General features: G+C 32.4%; 2 protein-coding genes across 2 annotated transcripts; both read right to left on the bottom strand.

Annotated features, from left to right (window-relative positions):
- Window positions 1–2,201: 2,201 nt before the first annotated feature.
- LOC127152054 (uncharacterized) lies at window positions 2,202–6,868 on the bottom strand. Its single transcript, XM_051092453.1, has 5 exons — window positions 6,746–6,868; window positions 4,589–4,706; window positions 3,745–3,904; window positions 3,396–3,527; window positions 2,202–2,307 (listed from the first exon to the last, which is right to left on the bottom strand). The coding sequence occupies exons 1-5, from the start codon at window positions 6,866–6,868 to the stop codon at window positions 2,214–2,216; spliced, it is 627 nt and encodes a 208-aa protein (XP_050948410.1). The 3' UTR covers window positions 2,202–2,213.
- Window positions 6,869–9,640: 2,772 nt separating this feature from the next.
- On the bottom strand, window positions 9,641–22,862 carry zgc:109965 (Nicalin-1-like). Its single transcript, XM_051092452.1, has 16 exons — window positions 22,749–22,862; window positions 22,043–22,219; window positions 20,202–20,392; window positions 19,882–20,026; window positions 18,500–18,597; window positions 18,315–18,392; window positions 16,219–16,322; window positions 16,009–16,097; window positions 14,666–14,805; window positions 14,370–14,548; window positions 12,796–12,883; window positions 12,634–12,672; window positions 12,302–12,474; window positions 11,072–11,125; window positions 10,120–10,198; window positions 9,641–9,961 (listed from the first exon to the last, which is right to left on the bottom strand). Exons 2-16 carry the CDS (start codon window positions 22,197–22,199, stop codon window positions 9,905–9,907), a joined length of 1,671 nt encoding a protein of 556 aa, XP_050948409.1. The 5' UTR covers window positions 22,200–22,219; window positions 22,749–22,862; the 3' UTR covers window positions 9,641–9,904.
- Between the last annotated feature and the right edge of the window lie 870 nt (window positions 22,863–23,732).

Here is a 23,732-nt window from a genome sequence, read left to right as displayed (position 1 = left end):
TATTGAGGCAGGCCCGTAGCCAGCCTAGCGGAAGGGGGGGTTCTCTTTTTCCAAAAAGTGGACCTTTTTCAGTTCCCACCCATTTTGTATTTAACTATGAGGTTCAAATACTTCATTTTGGTGAAAACTCATGCACCAAGTTGTGCTGTATTATCATGTCTGCTGGTATCTTAATAAGCATGATTTTTAGATTTACCAAAATATTTACTACAATGTTGTCAAACTGCTTACCAAGATATCGCCTTGTTCAGTAAACATACAGAAATACTTAAAGCAATACGTTAGTTAGTGAATTAAATGAATGACATTTTTAATGCAATAAATTAACAGATTCTTTATACTGCCACATATCTAAATGGTGGGTGACCTCTAGGGGGGTCTGGGGGCATGCCCCACCCAGGAGAAAATTTTATACATTTTGAAGTGAAATTCATTCATTTGGTGCACTTTAAGAACTCAAAAGTAAAAGATCCAACCCATGTTCATTGTGCAAATTGAACAAACAAAAAAGTTGATGACAGTCTGAAAAAAAGGTTCTAGAACCGTCCCTGGTCAGAATATACTGTGTTCTTCCTTGACCCATGCTACACCCTTCCACTGAGTTTTCTGAGCCCCCATTCTGGGCCCCTTTCAACCTCTGAGCCCTTTGCAGTCTTTCCTCCTTTTCAAAATACAAATAGCAAAGAAGTAATTTTATGCAGAGTTTTATAAAAATCAAACTTAAGGCTTTTTGTTACTTTTTTAAAGACCTGCAGAAATAGAATTAATACGGAATAAGCAAGATGTCTAGTAATATATTAAACTGATATCCTGATTTACAGCTCAGATAATGTTCATTATCAAAAACAGTAACATCTGTAAAAATTCTAACAACCTTATTTTTATATGATGAAATTATTAAAAAATATTTATTCACCTCAATACCACTGGCTTCTAGGTATTTGTATGAAGAACAGTGGTCTTAGTATAAATGCACAAACGTTATTGATCACAAAATACTGTAATTTTATTCCATTACTCCTTTAATAGATTTAATACGTGTCTACATAATAATATAACACAGTTCGATATGTCCCACAATTCTGCCGCAATACCATAGTGCAGTCAGTGTTACAGTAAAAATAATCCATTATATTAAATGATTCTGATATTAAATACTTTTTATGGCTTTAAACGTGCGTTGTTATTTAAAAGAACACTTGTTTATTAAAAAAAAAAAAAAAAAAAAAAAAACGTACATAAATTCTGGACCTTTGGCTGAATGGGGTGGGTCGTTCGAACCACCCGAACCCCCCCTGGCTACGGGCCTGACTGAGGTGGAAATAATGTAAGTTCAAGCTTATATGAGACCCTGGACCACAAAACCAGTCATAAGGGTCAGTTTTTGAAAGTGAAATGTATGCATTTCAACTGAAACCTGAATAAATAAGCTTCAGTAATAAATGGTTTGTTAGGATAGGACAATATTTGGCCGAAAATCTGGAATCTGAGGGTGCAAAAAAATCAAAATATTGAGAAAATTGCCTTTAAAGTTGTCTAAATGAAGTTCTTGACAATGCATATTACTAATCAAAAATTAAGTTTTGATATATTTATGGTAGGCAATTTACAAAATATTTACAAAGTATATACAAAGTATATACATGCAACTACTACCTTGTAGTAGTGACAGACTGTATTGATACCTGGATACTGGACTGATATGTGTCTGACTAAATGAAGTTCTTGGCAATGCATATTACTAATCAAAAATTAAGTTTTGATATATTTATGGTAGGAAATTTACAAAATATCTTCATGGAACATGATCTTTACTTAATATCCTAATGATTTTTGGCATAAAAGAAAAATCATTTAGAACCATACAATGTGTTGTTGGCTATTGCTACAAATATACCCGTGCTGCTTATTTTGTTTTGTAGTCCAGGGTCACATAAGTCGTATTTACGCTGTATAAAAAGGTTACCATGGTAGTGTTTGTAAAACAAAATAATAACAAACATTTAACAGGCACATCATAAACCTTGTTTATTTGTTGTGTAATGCACATTTACATCCAAAAATACAATCTACAGACAATAAAATGAAGCTGCACCAAAGCATGTTTTCCAAAGCAGGATCTCCAAACACATAGTAATACACTGTAAAATGACATTATCAAACTGACATTAAAAAAAAAATTAGTTATAAAAATGCCTAAACACTGTTTACAGTTAGTAGTGCTTTGCTTCTGACACAAACTCTGGGTGGATGATGTAGTGTCCAACTTTATATGGCTTCACCACATGAAAACAGCTGTGTCCTTCACTGCAAACCAAAACATCTGGATGTAAAAGGGATAATCTGAGACATTCAGATGCATTTACAACAGAGCCATGTTTATGCTGAAACACACATTTATAGCTTAGCAGAATGACATGATTACATTAAAAGCACTGGATCAAAACAAAGTTATGATATGTTTGAAAGCAAATCTGATGCCTGCTCTTAGCTGAATGGGATTTATATTTATTTTATTTTTAAAATAAATATTTATTTTTACAAATAACAAATATTTATAATATTTATAAACATTTATAATATTTATTTTATATTTATTATGATATATATATTATTAGAAATATTAAGTATTACTTTTATATTTATTTATTTTATTAGTTATATTTTATTAAGTATTAAGAATTAATTTTATATTTATTTTTATAAATACAAAATATTTATAATATAAAATAAATATTATAAATAAATTTTTTATACATTTATTTTATATTTATTGTATATATTATTATAAATATTAAGTATTACTTTTATATTTATTTATTTTTTATTTTATTTTATTTTATTTTTTGTTAATGTTCAATAAGAAATGTTTCTTTAGCACCAAATTAGCATATTAGAATGATTTTTGAAGGATCATGTGACACTTGAAGACTGGAGTAATGGCTGCTAAAAATTCAGCTTTATTATCACAGGATTAAATTAAAATGTAAAATATATTAAAAATGAACTATTTATTTAATTAGTTATATTGTATTATTGTTAAGGATTATTAAGTATTATTTTATATTTATTATTATAAATACAAAATATTTATAAACTAAAATAAATGTTAAAAATGTTTGTTTTATATTTTTATTATAAATATTATTATAAATATTAAATATTATTTATTTATTCATTGTTAATGTCTAATCAGAAATGTTTCTTTAGCAACAAATCAGCATATTACAAAGATTTCTTAAGAATCATGTGACTCTAAACACTGAAGTAATGGCTGCTGAAAATTCTGCACTATCATCCCATGAATAAATTCAATTTTAAAATATTATTAAAATATAAACTATTTATTTGTTTGTTTGCTTATTTATTTATTGCAAGATTTTGGATTAAAATACCTGTAATCAGATGTAGATTTTGAGCGTGGTCTGTGATGATGGGTAACCTGGTGTTTGAAGGGTTTTAGAGATGGCATGATGTCCATCTGTTTGTCCCAAGCTGATCTGATACGATTTGTGTCTGAATATTTCCTGAGTACAAAGAAGAAATTATCCTAAAAAGTATGGCAGATATGAAATTGAGAATAAAATCATAGCATGATCTGTTCATAAACTAACAGTGTAGTGCTCAGAAAAATCAGATGCTCAGGTATTGGATTGTATTTTATTAATGAACACACATTGCAGATCTGAATATATACCTCTGAATATCATTCATGTATATCAAATAGAATTGCAACAGCATTACCCTTGTGTATTTGGGATTGTTGCATGAGCAAAGCTGGTTCGTTGTGGTTTGAGAAGCCAGGCAGCAGGTGGCAGTGTACAAACTGCAGACGAGACGGCAGGTGGTTTGGAGTCTGTTTGTGATGAGCTCTGCATCGACTCTCCATGTGCTGTTTGCACATCTTGAGGTCAATACAAAGCACAAAGATAAAAAACATTGATATATATATCCCCCAATACAGGCAAATATCCACCTTTCTTTAACGAGGAAGTAAGCCTATGGGTTTAGACTTCCGGTTCATTGGTCGAAATAACAAGAAAAATAACAACGTGGAGTCAACGGTAAAACTGTACTACAAACGTGTGCTTATAATTAACATAATACATTAAAATAATACGGTAAGACATACCAATTTGCAATATCAAGCAGCAAAACGAGCTGTTATAATAGCTGGATGCAATGAGACCGGAAGCCAGACCCATAACGTGTACAAATGGCCACGTCCACTCTAAGGGATACAGCTCCGACCGGAAACTAACAATGAAATGAATTGTTCTACCTATTACATTGTTTTTTTTAACGTCTACACCTACCCCAACCCTAAACTTAGCTCTTACTATATACAAAAACAGTATTATCGTTGTACAGTGTGACAAAAATAATGTTAGATTGATGTGCGCATACCCAGTAGTTAGAGCTGTATCCCTTCTAGCCTTAACCCACTCTAACGGGAAGAAAAAGTTGGATAGCCTACTTTATATATTCGTCTGGAGAACTTAAATACATGCAACTACTACACTGATTTGATCAGCAATCATGATTTAAATGACTCAGCCTCAGCTGTAGTGACAGACTGTATTGATACCTGGATACTGGACTGATATGTGTCTGACTGGAGGTAGAAAAGAGGTAGGGGGAGTCGTTGTCTGAAAGTATTTCCGTGAGCCGTATCCTGTCTGCAGCGTTCTTGGCATCAGGAAGTCCTGGGTGGCAAAAGGGATTCAGAAAACCAACCCTAAGTGCCACTTAATAGCCTGTAACACTGACCCAGCAGAGGTTAGATTGTTTTGCTAACATAGTGAGAGTCGATCCCAACCTCCGATCCCTGTTCAGCGGTTTGGAAACAGTGTAACCGGAGCCTCCTGTACAACAAGGCCCCCCGCATGTAGGTTGTTTTGCAGAATCAAGTGGCTACAATGCTTTCCAGGCTGGTGAATTATTAATGGTTTGTCAGGGCAGTTAAAATCAAGTTAATTGAAAAATGTTCGCTGTTGTTTACAGTGCTTTCCTTACCTCAGTATTGCTTTTTAACTATGTTGTTTTGCTCATAGAGCTAACACGTTAGCAATAATATAATGCTAATCGAGGGAACGCAAACAAACACCTCACAAAATGCAAACCAAGTAAATAATGGATGTAACACACCTTAGGAGCTACATTACATTTCACTTCCAAAACAACAGTTTACAGATAATTTACTCACCCCTTTGTCATCCAAGATGTTTATGTCTTTCTTTCTTCAGTCGTAAAGAAATTCAGTTTTTTGAGGAAAACATTTGGATTTTTCTCCATATAATAGACTGATATGGTGCCCCGAGTTTGAACTTCCAAAATACAGTTTAAATGTGGCTTCAAACGATCCCAGCTAAGGAAGAAGGGTCTTATCTAGCATAACGATTGGTTATTTTCATAAAAAATAATACAGTTTATATACTTTTTTAATGTCAAACGCTCATCTTGTCTTGCTTGTTTTTGTTCTGGTTCATGACAGTTAGGGTATGTCGAAAAACTCCCATCTCATGTTCTCCCTCAACTTAAAAATCGTCCTATATCGCCATATAAAATATTCTAAAAAGATTTGTAATATATCATTTCTCTGATACCATCAAGAACTTTATTTTAAATTCGAATGCAATGACACATTAAATGTATCAATGGTGTATAAAGATTTACACCACCAGTCAAAAGTTTTTGAACAGTAAGATATTTAATGTTTTTTGAAGAAATCTCTTGTGCTCACCAAGCCAGCATTTATTTGATCTAAAATACAGCAAAATCAATAATATAGTGAAATATTTTTACTATTTAAAATAACTCTATTTGAAAATATTTTAAAATGTAATTTATTCCTGTGATTTTTATGAATTTTTTTTTTTTTTTTTCTTTTTGGGGGGGAAAGCAAATATAGAAATTGATACTTTTATTAAGCAAGGATGCTTTAAATTGATCAAAAGTGATGATAAAGACATTTATAATGTTACAAAACATTATACATTTCTATTTCAGATAAATGCTGTTCTTCTGAGTGTTCTATTCATCAAAGAAACTTGAAAAAAATCTACTTAGCTGTTTTCAACATAATAATAATGCTTTTTTGAGCAGCAAATCAGAATATTAGATTGATTTCTGAAGGGTCATGTGACTGGAATCATGATACTAAAAATTCTGCTTAAAATCACAGGAAATAAATTGCATTTTAAAATATATTCAAATAGAGAAAAGTTATTTTAAATAGTAAAAATATTTCAAAATTTTACTGTTTTGCTGTACTTTAGATCAAATAAATGCAGGCTTGGTGAGCAAAAGAGACGTCTCTAAAAAAAATAAAATTTTTATGGTAGTGTATATTATACTAAATAAATGCTGTTCTTTTAAACTTTTATTCATCAAAATGTATATGTTCGCAACTGTTTACAACATTAATAATAAGAAATGTTTCTTAAGCAGCAAATCAGCATATTAGAATGATTTCTAAAAAATCATGTGACACTGAAGACTGGAAAATTCAGTTTTATCAACACAGGAATAAATTACATTTTAACATGTATCAAAATAGAAAATACTTATTTTAAATGACAATAATATTTCACAATTTTACTTTTTTATCTGCATTTTTTACCAAACAAATGCAGCCTTTAAAAGACTTTTAAGAAAACTGTCCGACCTCAGATCAAATATACAGTATATAAAGCTCGTATTTGTGGTGGTAATCATTTGCTGTAATGTTTCAGGTAGCTCTTACCGGCCTTGGATGAGGATTGTTCCTCCGATACGCAGAGGACGGTCTGGGCCGGGCAGGTTTGACCCGAGCCGGGCAACTGAACTCCTCTGAGTAAGTGCTGCTGAAGTGTACCTGTGGACCCATTTCCCCTGTGTACGGTAAGAGTGTGTCTACAGCTCCTTGACTCATCAACCCTAGCTCACTCCCTCCCTCTCTTCAGCGCCTCTGCTCTAGCGCTGTCATGCTCCTCTTCCTCTCTTCTGTATCTTAATCCCTCAGTTCTTTCATCTTTCCATGGAGTATTCGGATTGACTCAAAAATGAAAATTCTACAGTTGTTTACTCATAAATGATGACAGCATGCTTCTTTCTGCTCTCCTTTTATCACTCTGCTATTTTTTGTCCATGTTTTGGCTGTCAGTGACTTATTTTGAGATCAAACAAAAGGTTAAAATCACATTTGAAATTGTAGTACACACAAAGCACATCCTAAGCAATCATATATGATGTCATTCTGGCGTTTTGGTCCTGTTCTGTATTACACGCTCCACTGAAGAGAGAAAAAGAGAGCTGGCAACTGAATAATCTGCATAGATATCCGTCTGTCACCAGGATTGGCCGCCCCAGGTTTCATTCCCCCCCTCAGCCAGCGATCAATAATTCAATCCTTAGATCCTGTGTGTCTTTTGTGGCCCCTGTTCACCGGGGCCTGACTGAGAGTTAAACAGATGAGGTGAGATCTGTTTGTTGGTCTGGACAAATGCCAGAAATAGAGCTGGAAAGCACAGAGATGTGCAGAGTGTTACTTTTAAGACTAATACACTACCTGTCAAAATTTTTTGAACAGTTATGTTTTTTAAAGAAGTCTCTTCTGCTCACCAAGCCTGCATTTATTTGAATCAGTATAGCAAAAACTAAAATTTTCGAAATATTTTTACTATTTGAAATAACTGTTTTCTATTTGAATATATTTTAAAATGTAATTTATTCCTGTGATCAAAGATACATTTTCAGCATCATTACTCCAGTCTTCAGTGTCACATGATCCTTCAGAAATCATTCTAATATGCTGATTTGCTGTTCAGAAAACATTTTTTATTATTGTTATTATTATTATCAATATAGAATATAGATACAAAACCTAAAGTAGCCAAAGGAAGATAAAATGAAAATAAATAATTAATTAATTAATTAAATTTTAAAATATATTCAAATAGAAAAGAATAATTTTAAAATGTTTTTTTTTTTTATTACTGTTTTTGCTGTACTTTGAATCCAATAAATGCAGGCTTGTTGAGCAGAAGAGACTTCTTTAAAAAACATTAAAAAGTTTACTGTTCAAAAACTTTGATGGTGTATACATAGAAAAAAAGTTTTAAAAAAGAAAGAAAAAAATCTGTTTTTCTATTTTAATATCTTTTAAATGTAATTTATTCCTGTGATGGCAAAGCTGAATTTTCTGCATCCTCAGTGTCACATGATCCTTCAGAAATACTAAAACAAAAAAACTCCTTACTGACCCCAAACTTTTCAACAGTGCTTTTTGTTGATCTTTGAATAATCTGCATTCAAGAATTGCTGAACATAAGTAAATTTCCCTTTCTTTATGAATGAATCATACTACTAAGACTCATACTACTACTTCCGTTAGCCATTACTTCAGAATGTTAATGTTCATTAAACTCCACAGTAGAGTATAACAATATGATACACTAGGGGAACTTGCTCATGTCATCATAGTAGATATAATATTGTGGATGACAGTAATGAGTGACTAATCCTATATGAATGAAAGGACTTCTTCATTCATAAGAGATAATCAAGAGAGTCATCACTTAACTGAGCATTTGGCACTTAGCCACAGTCACTGTCAGCACCACAAAATACTCTCCATGGCTGTGCCAACACAAGTAAATCAAATATGCCGTCAGCGACCTATTATGCACAGGACAGCTTTGAGGTTACTCAGATAGTTCCACAGGGAAAAACCTCCCATACATAATTAATAACTTGAAATTAGTCTGAAGGGCGGTTTCTGTCAAGTTCTACTTTTTTAATAATCACTCACATAGAAAAATAACCTATGGGTGCCGTCAAAATAAAAGTCCAGGCAATAGAAAAACATCACAACAATCCACATGACCACAGTGCAACAATTAACATCATGTGAAGTGAAAAAATGTGTTTGTAAGAAACAAAGTCATCATTAAGGCATTTCTGGCCAAAAAATCAGTTAGTAATGATAATAAAATCCACCGACATATTTGTTTAGAACCGTTTCGGATTGATTTCACTTCTAAACAGTGCTTGACCTGTGGATTTTTTTCTCCTGATTGAGACGCAATGACTTTTTCACTGCAGAAAGCACTATTATGAATACAGAACTCTAGCAAAAAAGCAATGATTGGAAGTTTATGATCGATTTGTTTATTACAAAGACAGCTTTCTGCTTCATAAGACATTAACTGATGAACTGGAGTTGTTTGGATTACTTGTGGATTATTGTGATGTTTTTATCAGCTGTTTGAACTCTCATTCTGACGGCACCCATTCACTGCAGAGGATCCATTGGTGAGCAAGTGATGTAATGCTAAACTTCTCCACATCTGATCTGATTAAAAAACAAATGCGTTTACATATTAAATGGCTTGAGGGTAAATTTTGCATTTTTGCATGAACCATTCCTTTAGCAAAAAAAATGTGTATTTATCTTTGAAACATTATCAGCTGAAACTCATAAGCTTCTCTTTCATATAGGTGTTCAGTGACTATAATTCCACTACATATAGGCCACAGGTCCACTCACTCTTACTTGGCATCAGGTTCCTTTTTAAGTGACTCATAACTTATCCATGAATTCCATTCTACTCGCGACATATCAAATTTACATGGGTAATCATCTAATTTAGTCTCTTTCCTTTCAGTGACCAAAGTGTAAACATAAAGTTCCAGAAGGATTTTTGTAAAGTAGCCAGTTCTAAAAGAGAGAGGTGATCTTTAATTTAAAAAAAGGAATCAAACAGAAACAGAAGAGACTGCAAAGGAATTATAAAACACCAAGGTAGCCACTTTAAATTCTAGACATGAATTCCAGAAGTTTTCAGTCCTCACAGGTATAGCATTGACCATCTTGTAGACGTCTCTGTGCACCGGTTCTTTGATGTGTCTCCTTTACTCAAGTTTACTGATGCTTGGCTTTCACAGTTGCTTTTAATTTAGTGTAGACATTGCCAAAGTTCTGCAAACAAAAAGATATGATTAAAACAAATTAACCAAACCACATATTAAAGAAACATGGGATTACAGATTCAGATTACTGATAGACTTTCATTTGGTAAAATTAGTGTACTGACCCCAGCTCTCTAATTAGTTCGGTATACATTACCCACGGCTCACCTGGATTGCATAATAAACTATTCCAAGGTATCCAGCTATACAGCCACCCAAAAACAGGTCAAAGGCGGCAGGCTTCACCCTAAAAAAAAGTGAATTGTACAATGGAAACGAGAAATAAAAAATAAATAAATAAATAAATAAATAGATACTACACATTTTCATTTTTAAATTATTTAATATAAAAATTATTTTTAGTTTTTAATATGGTTTATTTTTAAAACGAACAAAATATAATAAAATAAAAATACAGAACTAATATACATAATATATATAAGTTAATAAACTGAATGTAGAAACTGGAAAATACAAAACACTCAAGTAACCAACGGAAGATAAAATGGAAAAAAAATACATTAAAATAAAATGAAATATACAATAAAATAAAATAAAATAAATATATAGAGCTAAAATACAAAGTTAATACAATGAATGTAGAAACTAGAAAATACAAAACTAAAGTTACCAAGGGAAGATAAACTAGAAAAATTAAAACTACATTAAAATAAAATAAAAATAAAAAATTATAATAAAATAAAATAAAACGAAAATATAAAACTAATATACAAAGTTATTACACTGAACTTAGAAACCGGAACATACAAAAACTAAAGTAACCAAGGGTAGGTAAAATGGAAAAATAAAAACTACATTTAAATAAAATAAAAACTACATTTAAATAAAATATAAAATAAAATAAATAATAAAATAAAATAAAATAAAAATATAAAACTAATATACAAAGTAATTAACACTGAATGTAGAAAACGAGAAATACAAAAACTAAAGGAACAAAGGCAAGATAAAATGGAAAAAAAAATCTAATAAAATAAAATAAAATCTATATTAAAACTACAATAACATTTTCTGGATCCAATTGGTACCATAAGGGATTTTAAGTAAACCCTATTTACATTATCTTTCAGCTTTGCCTCAAAACAACGAGAAGACTCACCTGTACATCATCATTGGTTGTTTCATTTGATCAAAGAATGTGATTTCAGGATCCCTATAAAAGTCAGACAAAACAGGTTTAATGTCTGTATCTCTGTGTGTGTGTTTGGGTGGGTGTGAGCAGTGGCGGTTCTACACTGAATTGCTCCCCGGGCGAGACTCCCTCCTGGCGCCCCACAGTTTTGTTGCAAAGCATAATTTTGTGGTTAAATTTAATTAGATCTCATGTTGTATACACTGCTGAAAAAACAATAGAACCCTGCCCAAAAATAATAGAAAATGTAATGGATTTAATGGTTATAATGGGAATTGTATTGGTTTTAATGGTAAGTATAACAGTGTCTGCTGGTATATGATGGATTCTATTGGTGGGTGGGATGGTAAATCCTATTGGAAAAGTGTCCAAAACACACTACAATAAGGAATTTTGTAATAGTTTCACTGGAAAAAGTTAATGGTTCATAATGCTATTTAATAGAAACCATTAGAATTTCTGTGATGGTTTGTATATTAGGCTTTTATTGTGTTTTTTTTTAGCAAGGTAAGCATAGCAAGCATCATAAGCAAGAAGGCTAACAAACCTAAGAGTTAACGTTATACCACTAATTAACATAATGACATGAATACCTTAATCATACAGAGAGAACATTGTTGCATACCTTTATCTTTTGCCCGTTTCTCCTCATCTTCTTTTCTTTTTTTCCTAAATTGGGCACCTGACAGCTTTGGCCTTTTTCTCTCCATCGCTGTGTTTACTTTGTAATCGACAATCAACAGATTTCCCATCCCCTCACGACCAGAAATCAAGACTAAACCAATTCACCTCCACATCATAATCGTTTTTTATTACCTATTTTTATTAGCAATTTCATACAATTAAATAAATAAAAAAAGTGCAACTTATTGGTCTGTGTTTATAATTTTTTTTCTCTTTTTTTTTTTCAAAGTAATATTTTGAACGAAATGTGCGTTATTTGTAATAAAGTCAGGTGTCACTGACATAGTTTAGCCCACCTCCTTGTCCGCTTCATTTGGGAGAGGTGAACTGTACTCTGCGCTGGTTTCAGAAAGTGTGTTGGTAAACATTGTTTGAACTTGCTACAGGCAATGTAAAAAGAAAAATAAATTCTGGCTCTGTGAATGTATGCGTATTTGAAATCTGCATCTTTTGAAGTCGTGCTTCAGGCCATTGATGAGGTGAGACATTTTGGCCGTGTCCGTGCGTGCGTACCTTCGGTCCGAGTGGAACGTGTGTCTGTGGACCTGCTGTAGATAGTGTTTGAACTCTTGCTCCAGGCTGCTGATCAGGAGTGCGTGTTCTGGCTCTCTGTCCATCAGCTGAACGGCTCGTGGAACAGACGTTATCATGGTCATCAGTGCAGACAAACGGCTGTCTTGAACATCCTACACAACACAGTTTAAGGTTTCCTTAATGAGGTTCAAAAGTTTGGGTCAGTAATTTTTTAGCAAGAAAGCATTAAATTCATCAAAAGTAACAGTACAGACTTCTTTACTATCTTTAGCCTGATAAAACAAACAACAGAGGAGAAAAAAATATATTACCAAACTGCCCTTGAAAACCTGCATGTCCTTAGCGGAGCCCTACAGAAATAAAAAAGTAGTATATAATGAAAAGTGGAAACAAAGACAAAAGTGGTCTGTGTGTGCTTTCAAGGTTAAAGTGAACATTTAAATTTGGCGAGACGCTTCAAATGTTTTCCTCACCTTGTCTGAAAGATTGTACATGAATCTTGCCAAGGACTCAGCAACGATAACGGCGTTCCGCTTGAGTTTCCTGATGTCCACCTGTGCCCTGAATGTACAGAAATAACAATGAGATCTCATACGGTGCATCTATCATTTAAAATGTATTCTGAAATGTCTGCTATAACAGAGCTGCATTGGATAGAATCTCCAAAAGAAGATTTTTATGGAATGTCATTGGAAAATGTACATAAAATCTGACAAATTTTACTAAATTAGTTGCAAAAAAGAGACTGTAGGCCACACTTTGAATCTTTGTTCAGCTTTGTTCACATTAGTTTAAATGGGTTACTCAAGTTCATACCATTTTCAGCTTAAACAGATGTTAGTTGTTAAAAGGATAGGTCACACAAATATGAAAATTCTGTTATTAATTAATCACCCTCATGTTGTTTCAAACCTTTGATCATCTTTGGAACACATATTACGTTATTTTTGAAATCCGAGAGCTTTCTGACCCCTGCACAGCAACGCAACTAACACATTTAAGGCCCAGAAATGTTTGAACGTCTCTGATTTCTTTTCAGCACTGTATGTCAGCACGCTCCCCACAAGGCTATCGGCGCCGATGGATTTCATCTGAAATATCTTAATTTGATAGATTAAATGGAAAATAAAATGGAAAAATAAAAAATATATTTAAATTAAAATAAAATAATGTAAAATAAAAATATACAAAGTTATTACACTGAATTTGAAACCGGAAAATACAAAAACTAAATTAACCAAGATAAAAGATAAGATGATAAAAAGGGAAAAAATAAAAGCTAAAATTAAATTAAATTAAATTAAATATACAAATTTAATACACTTAAAGTAGAAACTGGAAAATACAAAAAGTCAAGTAACCAAAGGTACATAAAATAGAAAAATAAAAACTACATTTAAATAAAATAAAATAAATAAAACAAAAATATAAAATTAATAAAAATTAATACACTGAATGTAGAAACTGGAGAGTACAAAACCAAGGGAAGATAAAATGTAAAAATAAAAATTATATTAAAATAAAAAAAAATAAAAAATATAAAACTAATATACAAAGTAAATACACTGAATGTAGAATCCAGAAAATACAAAAACTAAAGTAACCAAGGGAAGATAAAATGAAAAAAAAAAAAAAAAAAAAACTACATAAAATAAATGAAAAAATACCTGAACTATATTAAAACTACAATAACACTTTCTGGATCCAATTAATAAAATACGGGATTTTAAGTAAACCCTATTTACGTTATCTTTTTGTAGTTGAATATCCAGTTTCCTTTGGAAATGCATCATATTACTTCGTTCATCTACTCTGTTCCAAAGATGAACGAATGTCACGGGTTTGGAACGACATGAGGGTGATTAATGACAGAATTTTCATTTTTGGGTGAACTATCCCTTTAATTTGTAATGCAAGAATGCTATTTTTTATCTTCATGGGGTGAAGTTTTAATAAAGGGGGCGTGGCTAATTCATTGACTACTTCTGGCAGATGTTCCAAAATGGAGCTTTCAAAACTTTTGAAAGATTTGGTAGGTTTTTCTCACATGGTGTCCAGGATAGATCCTCTCAGCTCTGATTTAGGGTTCTCAATGTGCGACAGAGTGAATCCTGGGATACGTTTCATTCCATAGCGCTCATGCTCCCAAGCCACGGTGGCTTCCTGCAGGTTGATCTTCTTATGGACAGTTCCAAATCTCACCCAGGGGAACCTGGCAGAAATGATCTGAAAAGACAGAAAGGAAAATACGAATAAGAGGGTCACAACTGACAATCAATGTTTAAGTTTAAAACAGTATTTTCATGGAAAACGATGGAATACAACTCTGCAATTCAACCTAACCTGCTCCAGTTGCTGAATGAAGCTGTACTGAGGTGTTCCAGATTTAGGTGGTCGTGAAACATGCAGGAAAAGCTCGTCTCCAGTGCCGAGAGAGTCAAGACACAGAACAAATGCCACATTGTCATGCAAAAGGCTGGATTCTGCAAAGAAAGATCCAGACTGTGAACTTTGGTGTTTTTATTGAATGAGGGCTCATAATTCTTATACTCTTAAAAATAAAGATTGCAAAAGACGGTTTTCGCTGTGATGTGACCCATTTTTGGTTCCCAAAGAACCTTTCAGTGATCAGTTTGCAAAGGAAACCCTGGGTATTAAGATGTGTATGGCTTAAAGGGTTACTTAGTGGTCAGTGGTCGGTCCGGGTTTTCATCCAAAATATCTTAAATTGTGTTCTAAAGACAAACAAAGCTTTTTCAAGTTTGGAACAACATGGGTTTAATGACAAAATTTTCATTTTGGGGTGGAGTAACCCTTTAATATAACGTAAATGATGTCTCTCACTGAAATATGTAGTAGAAAACCCTTGAAGTCCTTCAGTCAAAGGGCAACAAGAGAAGCAATGCAAGTCTTCACTGTTATTCCTTGCGATAAGAAGAGGAGAAAAGAATGGGAGGATGCCTGTGGACGAATAAAACCTCTTAAAGACCTAAGTCTTTGTGCTTTCCACTTGAGCCCTTATGCCTCTGAGGCTTTTAGTAGACCACAGCTATTGAAAGAGCTTACAAACGGCAGAGACAAGAAACGCTAGATGCCATCCTACGTACCAACGCGAAGCCACTGAAGAAGTTTCTAAGCACGGATTTCACTCGATATCTGGGGCATTTAAACTCCTCGTGGGGAAAAATCAATTGGCTTAAGTCTACGCTTGTATCTATTGCCACCTATAAGCTCTATCTGCAGCTTTGGTCATTGTATTAGTATTGTATTTTGGGTTGTGGTAAAAATAGTAACAGGTAGCGCCAGTAGCTCACCGAGTGCAACTATTTCACGTCATAATGGCACCTCCCATAGTCCAAAATATGTATAAAACGATGTGGATTTTTTAAATAACGCAAGTCTTTAATGGGTTTTCTACTACATATTTCAGTAAGAGACATCATGTAGGTTATTTTAAGCCATACAAGTCTTAATACCCGGGGTTCCTTTTAAAAAAAAAAAAATTCTTAGCATAAAGAACATTATAAAAATCTAAAGAACCTTTTTCTGCTATAAAGAACCTTTTGTTGAATGGAAAAGTTCTTTATTTTTAAGAGTGTATCTTTGATCGAATGTAATACTTAGACAATGTTTTGACTGGGGAGAAAATATGTGTCAAGAAAACATTTTGGCAATAATTTACGCACCTACATGGTCCATATTTTCCTCCAGCCAACGCTTGGTGCCCATGAAGTTATATTTACCACCACCAGTCAGGGAGAATAAAAGGTGGTACCTGAAAGAAAAAAGAACCCAAATGTAAATTCTTATGATCGAATATGAATTAGCTAATGCAAGCTATTGTGTTCATGTTGCCACACAGACATTTTTATTTAAAAAATACAGAAAGAACTTACGGAGCCTGGCTTCGTGGGTTGCTGTAGAGATGATGAAAGAGTCGAACCAGCTCGAGAAGAACAGTGACGCCACTGCCATTTGAATCCGCACCATACGCCAGCCACTAAAAACACATACACAGATCACTCACACATACAATCTGATAATACACACTAAAATAAAAAGAAAAAAATCATGTACTTCGAGAAAATAACAAAAGTATTTCTATTCTTTTAGACAAAGAAGACTATTAATGATATGCTAAAATCCAGCTAAGAACATTGCTTTCACTTTATGAAGCACCAGTGGATGTGATCTACCAGGTGGTGACTGTAAAACTCATTATTACCAGTGGGAACATTTTACAATCTGAACCAGTAAAACACAGTAGTAATTAAATGCTTTGCTGTGATTATAAGATTACCACAGCATAATTACAGGTACTTCAAACTTAAAGATTTCAGCAATGCATAAATCATATGGTCATAAGTTTTGGTTCTTCTTGAAGATTCTGGTTTCTTTTCAGTTCCAATAACGTTTAAGAGCATTTAGACAAACTACACTACCAGTCAAAAGTTTTTGAACAGTAGGATTTTTTATGTTTTTTAAAGAAGTCTCTTCTGCTCACCAAGCCTGCATTTACTTGATCCAAAGTACAACAAAAACAGTAACATTTTGAAATATTTTTACTATTTAAAATAACTGCTTTCTATTTGAATATATTTTAAAATGTAATTTATTCCTGTGATCAAAGCTACATTTTTAGCATCATTACTCCAATCTTCAGTGTTACATGATCCTTCAGAAATTTAATATGCTGATTTGGTGTTCAAGAAACATTTTTTATTTTAATTATTATCAATATTTAAAACAATTGAGTACATTTTTCAGGATTCTTTGATTAATAGAAAGATCCAAAGATCAGCATTTATCTGAAATAAAAGCTTTTCTAACATTATACACTATACCATTCAAAAGCTTGGAGTCAATATTATTTCTTTATTTAATTTTATTTTTTCGGGAAAGAAATTATCTAAATTAATACTTTTATTTAGCAAGGATGCTTCAAATTGATCAAAAGTGATGAAAAAGACATTTATAATGTTACAAAAAAGTTCTATTTCAGATAAATGTTGTTCTTCTGGACTTTGTATTCATCAAAGAAACCTGAAAAAATTCTACTCAGCTGTTTTCAACATAATAATAATAATAATAAATGTTTTTTGAGCAGCAAATCAGAATATTACAATGATGTCTGAAGGATCATGTGACTGGAGTAATGATGCTAAAATTCAGTTGAAATCACAAGAATAAATTACATTTTAAAACATATTAAAATAGAAAGCATTTATTTTAAATAATACAAATATTTCCAAATTTTACTGTTTTTGCTGCACTTTGGATCAAATAAATGCAAGCTTGGTGAGGAGAAGAGACTTTAAAAAAAAACTCCTACTGTCCAAAAACTTTTGACTGGTTATGAAATCTGTTTGACTAAACTAATTGTGCTGCATGGATATGATTCTATAAAAAGAACTAATTTATAAGAGTAATAATTAATTTAGTTGTAATTCACTAAAAAGTACAAACTGATAAGAGTCATTCGTTCAGGAATCAGACTATACTGGTTAAACTGTATGTTACTGATTCACTAAAAAGAACCAGTTCATAAGAGTCATTCATTTTAAAATTGGACTACATTGGTAACTCTTTGCGGTTTTGATTCACTTAAAAGTACGTGCTCTTAATAGTCATTTGTACGAAGACCAAACTTGTGTTTCTGATTCACTAAAATGTGTCATGAGAGTCATTCATTCTGGTATAGTTTCTAAATTCAATACAATCTTCACTGGTGAGCTTTGAGAGGCTGGCTATGTGAATATGTTTTATTATATTTCTGACCAAGGTGTTTGAAAAGGTCAGTTCCCACAGCAAGTGAACCATGCCAATTGACAACATACATTAATCATTCCAAGTCATGTTTGAGGGCAGTGTGATGTATTATGTGACCAAAAATGATTAAGCATTTATTAATACACACTGAAAAAGGTTCCTTCAATCTAGTTGATCTCTGTGTGTGTGTGTGTGTGTGTGGACATAAATGAGGGTGACTTACAGGAGCAAGACCGAACGAGTCATAATGGGCCGTAATTACAATAGTGGGTGGGTCTTCTCCAGCTCCAGGAAGTACTCCCTTGAAATGAAGCAATAAATCGAGTTGACTGTCAGGTTTAATTATAGCACTATTACGTCGTACAGAAAAGGATTGAGTTGCTATGTGTGGCCTGCTGTCGTTCTCACCTCCAAAGTATTGATGGTGGTATCAGTAATAGGCTTGATGGGGGAGTTGTTGCTTACTAATATTTGAAAAGCGGTGGCGGTGATGATACTACGGAGAACTGAGAAAAAAATAAAGGTGATTCACATGGCTTAGAATTTACAGAAAATCTGCTTAGCACTTAGTACACTCAAACTAAATGTAGGCATAAAATCTTTTAAGATTTATGTATTCATATTGCATGTATAATTTCTATCCATTTGGACTCCATCTGGAGTTTTAATCTAACTATCTGAAAAAAACAACAAAAAAAAACATATCATGCATGTTTGTCAGAAGGTAAGATTTCTGTAATAGTACTAAGAAATGGAACTTGTTTTTAATACACAATAATCAGCTTTATATATTTAGCATTCAAAAATGTGAATATTTCATATTAATTAAATATTGCTTGTTTATCATATTTTAATAATGTCCATAAATTTAATTGTTTACACAGTTAAAAGAATTGTGCTAATTCTAAACCATCTGAATAAATACAATTTGAAAATATATTTAAATATTTAAATCAAATCAAATAAATGCAAAGTTAATAAAAAAACAATGCCTTTTTTGAGTGCAGAAATCTTTTACCTGTTTCACTGATGTAATACTAACAAATTATGACAACGGAGTAGATAAGTTCATGTTAAAAATGTATATATAAAAATTTTATATGTATATATAAAATTTATAAAAATTTTATTTTATTTTATTGGGCAAGTCATTCACTTACTAGCATATTTAATTTTTGATTTGATTTTAACAATTTTATTTTATTTTATTTTATTTTATTTCATAAGTCATTCACTTACTGGCACCCACAATGGCATTTTTTGGCATATTTAATTTAATTATTTTATTTTATTTTATTTTATTGGGCAAATCATTCACTTACTAACATATTTAATTTTTGATTTGATTTGATTTGATCAATTTAATTTAATTTAGTTTAATTTTATTTTATTTTATTAGGCAAGTAATTCACGTACAGGAATATATTTACACTTTTCACTTCTTTTTATTATTTTATTTTATTTTGCAAATCTATTACTTACTGGCATCCACAGTGGCATTCTAATTTTTTATTTTTTTTTTGCAAGTCATTTACTTACATGCACTTACAATGGCATTTTTTGTTATCATTATTTTGTCTTATTTTATTTTGTATTTTACCTTTAACCAATCAAATCACTTAAAATGTTAAACAAATTTTAAAAAATACATTTTTTATATATTTTGCTAAATATATCATACTATATTGCATAATAATACATTTTAGTAGCTACAGCATTTACAGCCAAAATTTTACATTATTTTGTCTTTTTTACTTGTTTTTGCTGGTACTCGGTAGCATCCCTCTCACCTCTCACTAGTACAGAAGCAGACTTAGTTGCTGCAGCCTGAGTGACTTCCTCATACATACAGAGCAGCTGGTCGTCCTCTGGGACCACATACACAGGCATCAGGGTCTCCTTCTGCAGGACCTGAGATTCAGCCACCATAAAGCCCTAGAGACGGTTGGGGAAATTCATTTTCTGACCTTTAGCTAACCAGGTTGGGGAATTGAGAGGTATCTAATGTAATCTACTTCCAAATAACCTACAGTTACTGGAAGAAACAATGAATCAGCAGCTATAAATCAAGTGCAATTGTGCATAACTGTGAAAGGTGTTCCTGAATGACCTGTACAATATCCTCTGGTACTGAAGAGATGTTTTGGGGCAGCAGAATCAAAACCGCTGCTGCATTCTGCTTTTTGGCCTCTAGGTAGCGCTCTGTGGTGAAATCAGGCAGCTTCATGATCACACAGCGGCGAGTCAGACTCGTATCCACAGCAGATCGTGCCTCTGCCACCACAATAGCTCCACGGCAACCTGAGGGTCAAAGGTCAGAGTCTAAATGTCATTAACACATTTGCACAGAAACAATGAAATTAGTGTGTGCCCTTTTCAAATGAGTGCATTCTTAATTAAATCAGGAAATGTGGTTTTCCAGTGGGGTGTTTCACATCTTTTAAATTTGTAAGGAAATTAGAATAAGTCAAAGGCTATTGCTGATTTTGGAATTGCATACTATTATACTGCTCTTACTATTTTTACCATATCTTTCTATGCCCCACACTGCATTGTGCATGACTTGTTCTTCCATTTTCAATTAAAAAAATAAGCTGAAAGTAATATTAACAATACCTTTTGACTTGCAAACCATTTACCAGTCATTAAAAAAAATCAAGAAGACTTTTATTCTCATCAAGGCTGCATTTATTTCATACAAAATACAGTAAAATCAGCAATACTGTGAAATATTATTACATTTTTAAATAACTGTTTTACAGTGTAATTTACAACGTAATAACTGTTTTACAATGTAATTTATTCCTGTGACGGCAAAGCTGGATTTTTAGCAGCCATAACTCCAGTCTAATATGTTGATTTGGTGCTCAAATATTAACAACGGTTCTTTTTATTAAAAATGTCAAAAACATTTGCTGCTTAATATTTATGTGGATTCTTTGATGAACAGAAAGTTCAAAAATATAAACAGAATTTTTTTGTACTATTATATATGCTGTTGCTGTCACTTTTGACCAATTTAATGCATTCTTGCTGAAGAAAACTAATAATTTATTACACAAAAAAATACTGTTTTACTGTATTTTTTATTAACTATAGCTCTGTTGAGCATAAGGGCTTTTTTCAAAAAAATAAAAAAATAAAATAAATAAATAATAATATAAAATAAAATAAAATAATTAGTTATTACAAACTTTGCACCGGTATTGTTTTTTTGCACACACAGTTATTACTGGAAAAGTCTGCAAAGAATTTAGCAAATGATGTGCTGTTGTAAATGCGCCACTGATATGTTTATAATTATTTTATCATTTAAATATATAAGTAACCTAAAAAATTAAAATGATGTATAATGTTACAAAAGCTTCGTTTTTTTTTTTTTTTTCAGATAAATGCTGATCTTTGGATTTTTCTATTCATCAAAGGATCCTGAATAAAATGCTCAACTGTTTTGAACATTGATAATAATAATAATAATAATCATCATCATCATCATATTAGAATGGTTTCTGAAGGATCATGTGACACTGAAGACTGGAGTAATGATGTTAAAAATTTAGCTTTGATTACAGGAACAAATTACATTTAAATAAGAAAAACAGTTATTCTAAATAGTACAAATGTTTTTTTTTTTAAAAAATACTGTTTTTGTTGTACTTTGAATCAAATAAATTCAGGCTTGGTGATCAGAAGAGATTTCTTTTAAAAAAAAAAACAAAAAAACATTATAAATCTTACTGTTCAAAAACTTTTGACTGGTAGTGTAAATAGAGATATTTTGATAAATGTTCCAGTGTTTTTTCCCAGTGCGTTACAGTGTAATTTAATGGGCACCAAAACTTTCTTCCTTCTTCAATATCTCCTTTTGTGTTCAGCAGAGAACAGAAAATCTGTCTAAATATGAGAATTAATGACAGAACTGTAATTTTTGTGTGAACTATTGTGTGTTACCATGTTTGTCCTGATGTAAGTTGTATTGCTGCATCCTGTATGCGGTAAACTCATAGGAAGATGCAGCCGGCAGGGCAGATGCATGCAGGAGATGCACCGACAGCAGCAGAAGTGCCGCTACTTTCAAGGTTCGAAGAGTCATGCTGACACCCCACATTTGAGTCCACCAAAAGACGTCTATAAAAAATGTGAGACGGAATATTAAAAACAATAATAAACCTGTTTTGTCCAAGTGTGTGAATGCTGTTACATGACTAACTACTTTAACAACCTTTAGCATGTATATGATCTTATCTGCAACAAAATTATGTTTAAACAATATTAAAATATAAAAACATTTAGTTTAAATTGGCAGTTTCTGGGCCTGTTTGCAAATCCTTTTTAAGTATTGACATTTCCATACAAATAAACTACTCTCTTACATAAATGCCAGAATTTTAAACCCAAAAGCGAAAGGCCATTTTTATCAAAAAGATCCAACGTTATGTTTTTCAATCATGCAAAATATAGACACAGTGCAATAGCAATAATTAGGTATATTAGGTATAGCTAGGTATCGACTGCAACCTTAGCACTTTATATCACTATGCTAATTACATTACATTTGCTGCCATGTGTAAAAATTGATTAAAAGTACAGTAGGTGTTAAAAAGATATTATAGTAGAACTAGGCCCAACATGGCCCTAGTTTGAGACTGGAACTCACCCAAACTCCACGTTAGATCTTCCTCGGTGTGGAAAAACGTTTTGTCTTGTGCTCTGAGCAGGATGTGATGTTCGAAGCATGGCCGGGACAAGGCTTAGAGAGGCCGAGGCACAGGTAAGCCTAGTGCACCATCTGGCCCAGACGGGATAAAGCCAGGCTAATCAGTCCTCTCCTCCAATCCCGTACAACCTACAACACTTCCACACCCATCTTTCCAGTTGTTACAATTTCCTGTTTTGTCACTTAAATCTAAACCTCAAAATTGGAAGAAATATAGCTTACTCATGCTGTTTTATTACTATTTTCCTATTAGTATAATATAATACTCACAGAACTGAAATAAATATGTGACCAAAACTACTGTTTCCGAAATAATATATGTTTTACCTTTTGGACACATGCTGGCTGCTTTTTCTTCACCATCTCCTCCAATTTACTCATTTTAAAGAAATTTGATAAATAAATAAAACTTTCAGATAATTTACTCACCCCCTTGTCATCCAAGATGTTCATGTCTTTCTTTCTTTAGTCGTGAAGAAATTATGTTTTTTGTTTTTTTTGAGGAAAACATTTCAGGATTTCTCTCCATGTAACTTAATGGACTTTTATGGTGCTCCCAAATTTGAACTTCCAAATTGCAGTTTAAATGCAGCTTCAAAGGGCCCTAAACAATCCCAGCCAAGGAAGAAGGGCCTTATCTAGCGAAACGATTGGTTATTTTCCAAAATAAATGACAATTTATATACTTTTTAACCTCAAACGCTGGTTTTGTCTACCGCTGTTTTTTCCCTGTCTTGACAGTTAGGGTACGTCTAAAAACTCCCATCTCATTTTATCCTCGAACTTCAAAATCGTCCTACATCGCTGTTTTACATTTTTTTGTAAATGGTGTTTGATTTTCTTTGCATGTTCACTTTGTAAACTCTGAGCTGGTACTTCTGCAGCGATGTAGAACGATTTTGAAGTCAGAGAAGAAAACGAGAT

The sequence above is a fragment of the Labeo rohita genome, chromosome 21, assembly GCF_022985175.1.
Source record: "Labeo rohita strain BAU-BD-2019 chromosome 21, IGBB_LRoh.1.0, whole genome shotgun sequence".
In the NCBI taxonomy this organism is placed as follows: domain Eukaryota; kingdom Metazoa; phylum Chordata; class Actinopteri; order Cypriniformes; family Cyprinidae; genus Labeo; species Labeo rohita.
This window is presented reverse-complemented; position numbering and strand designations above follow the sequence as displayed.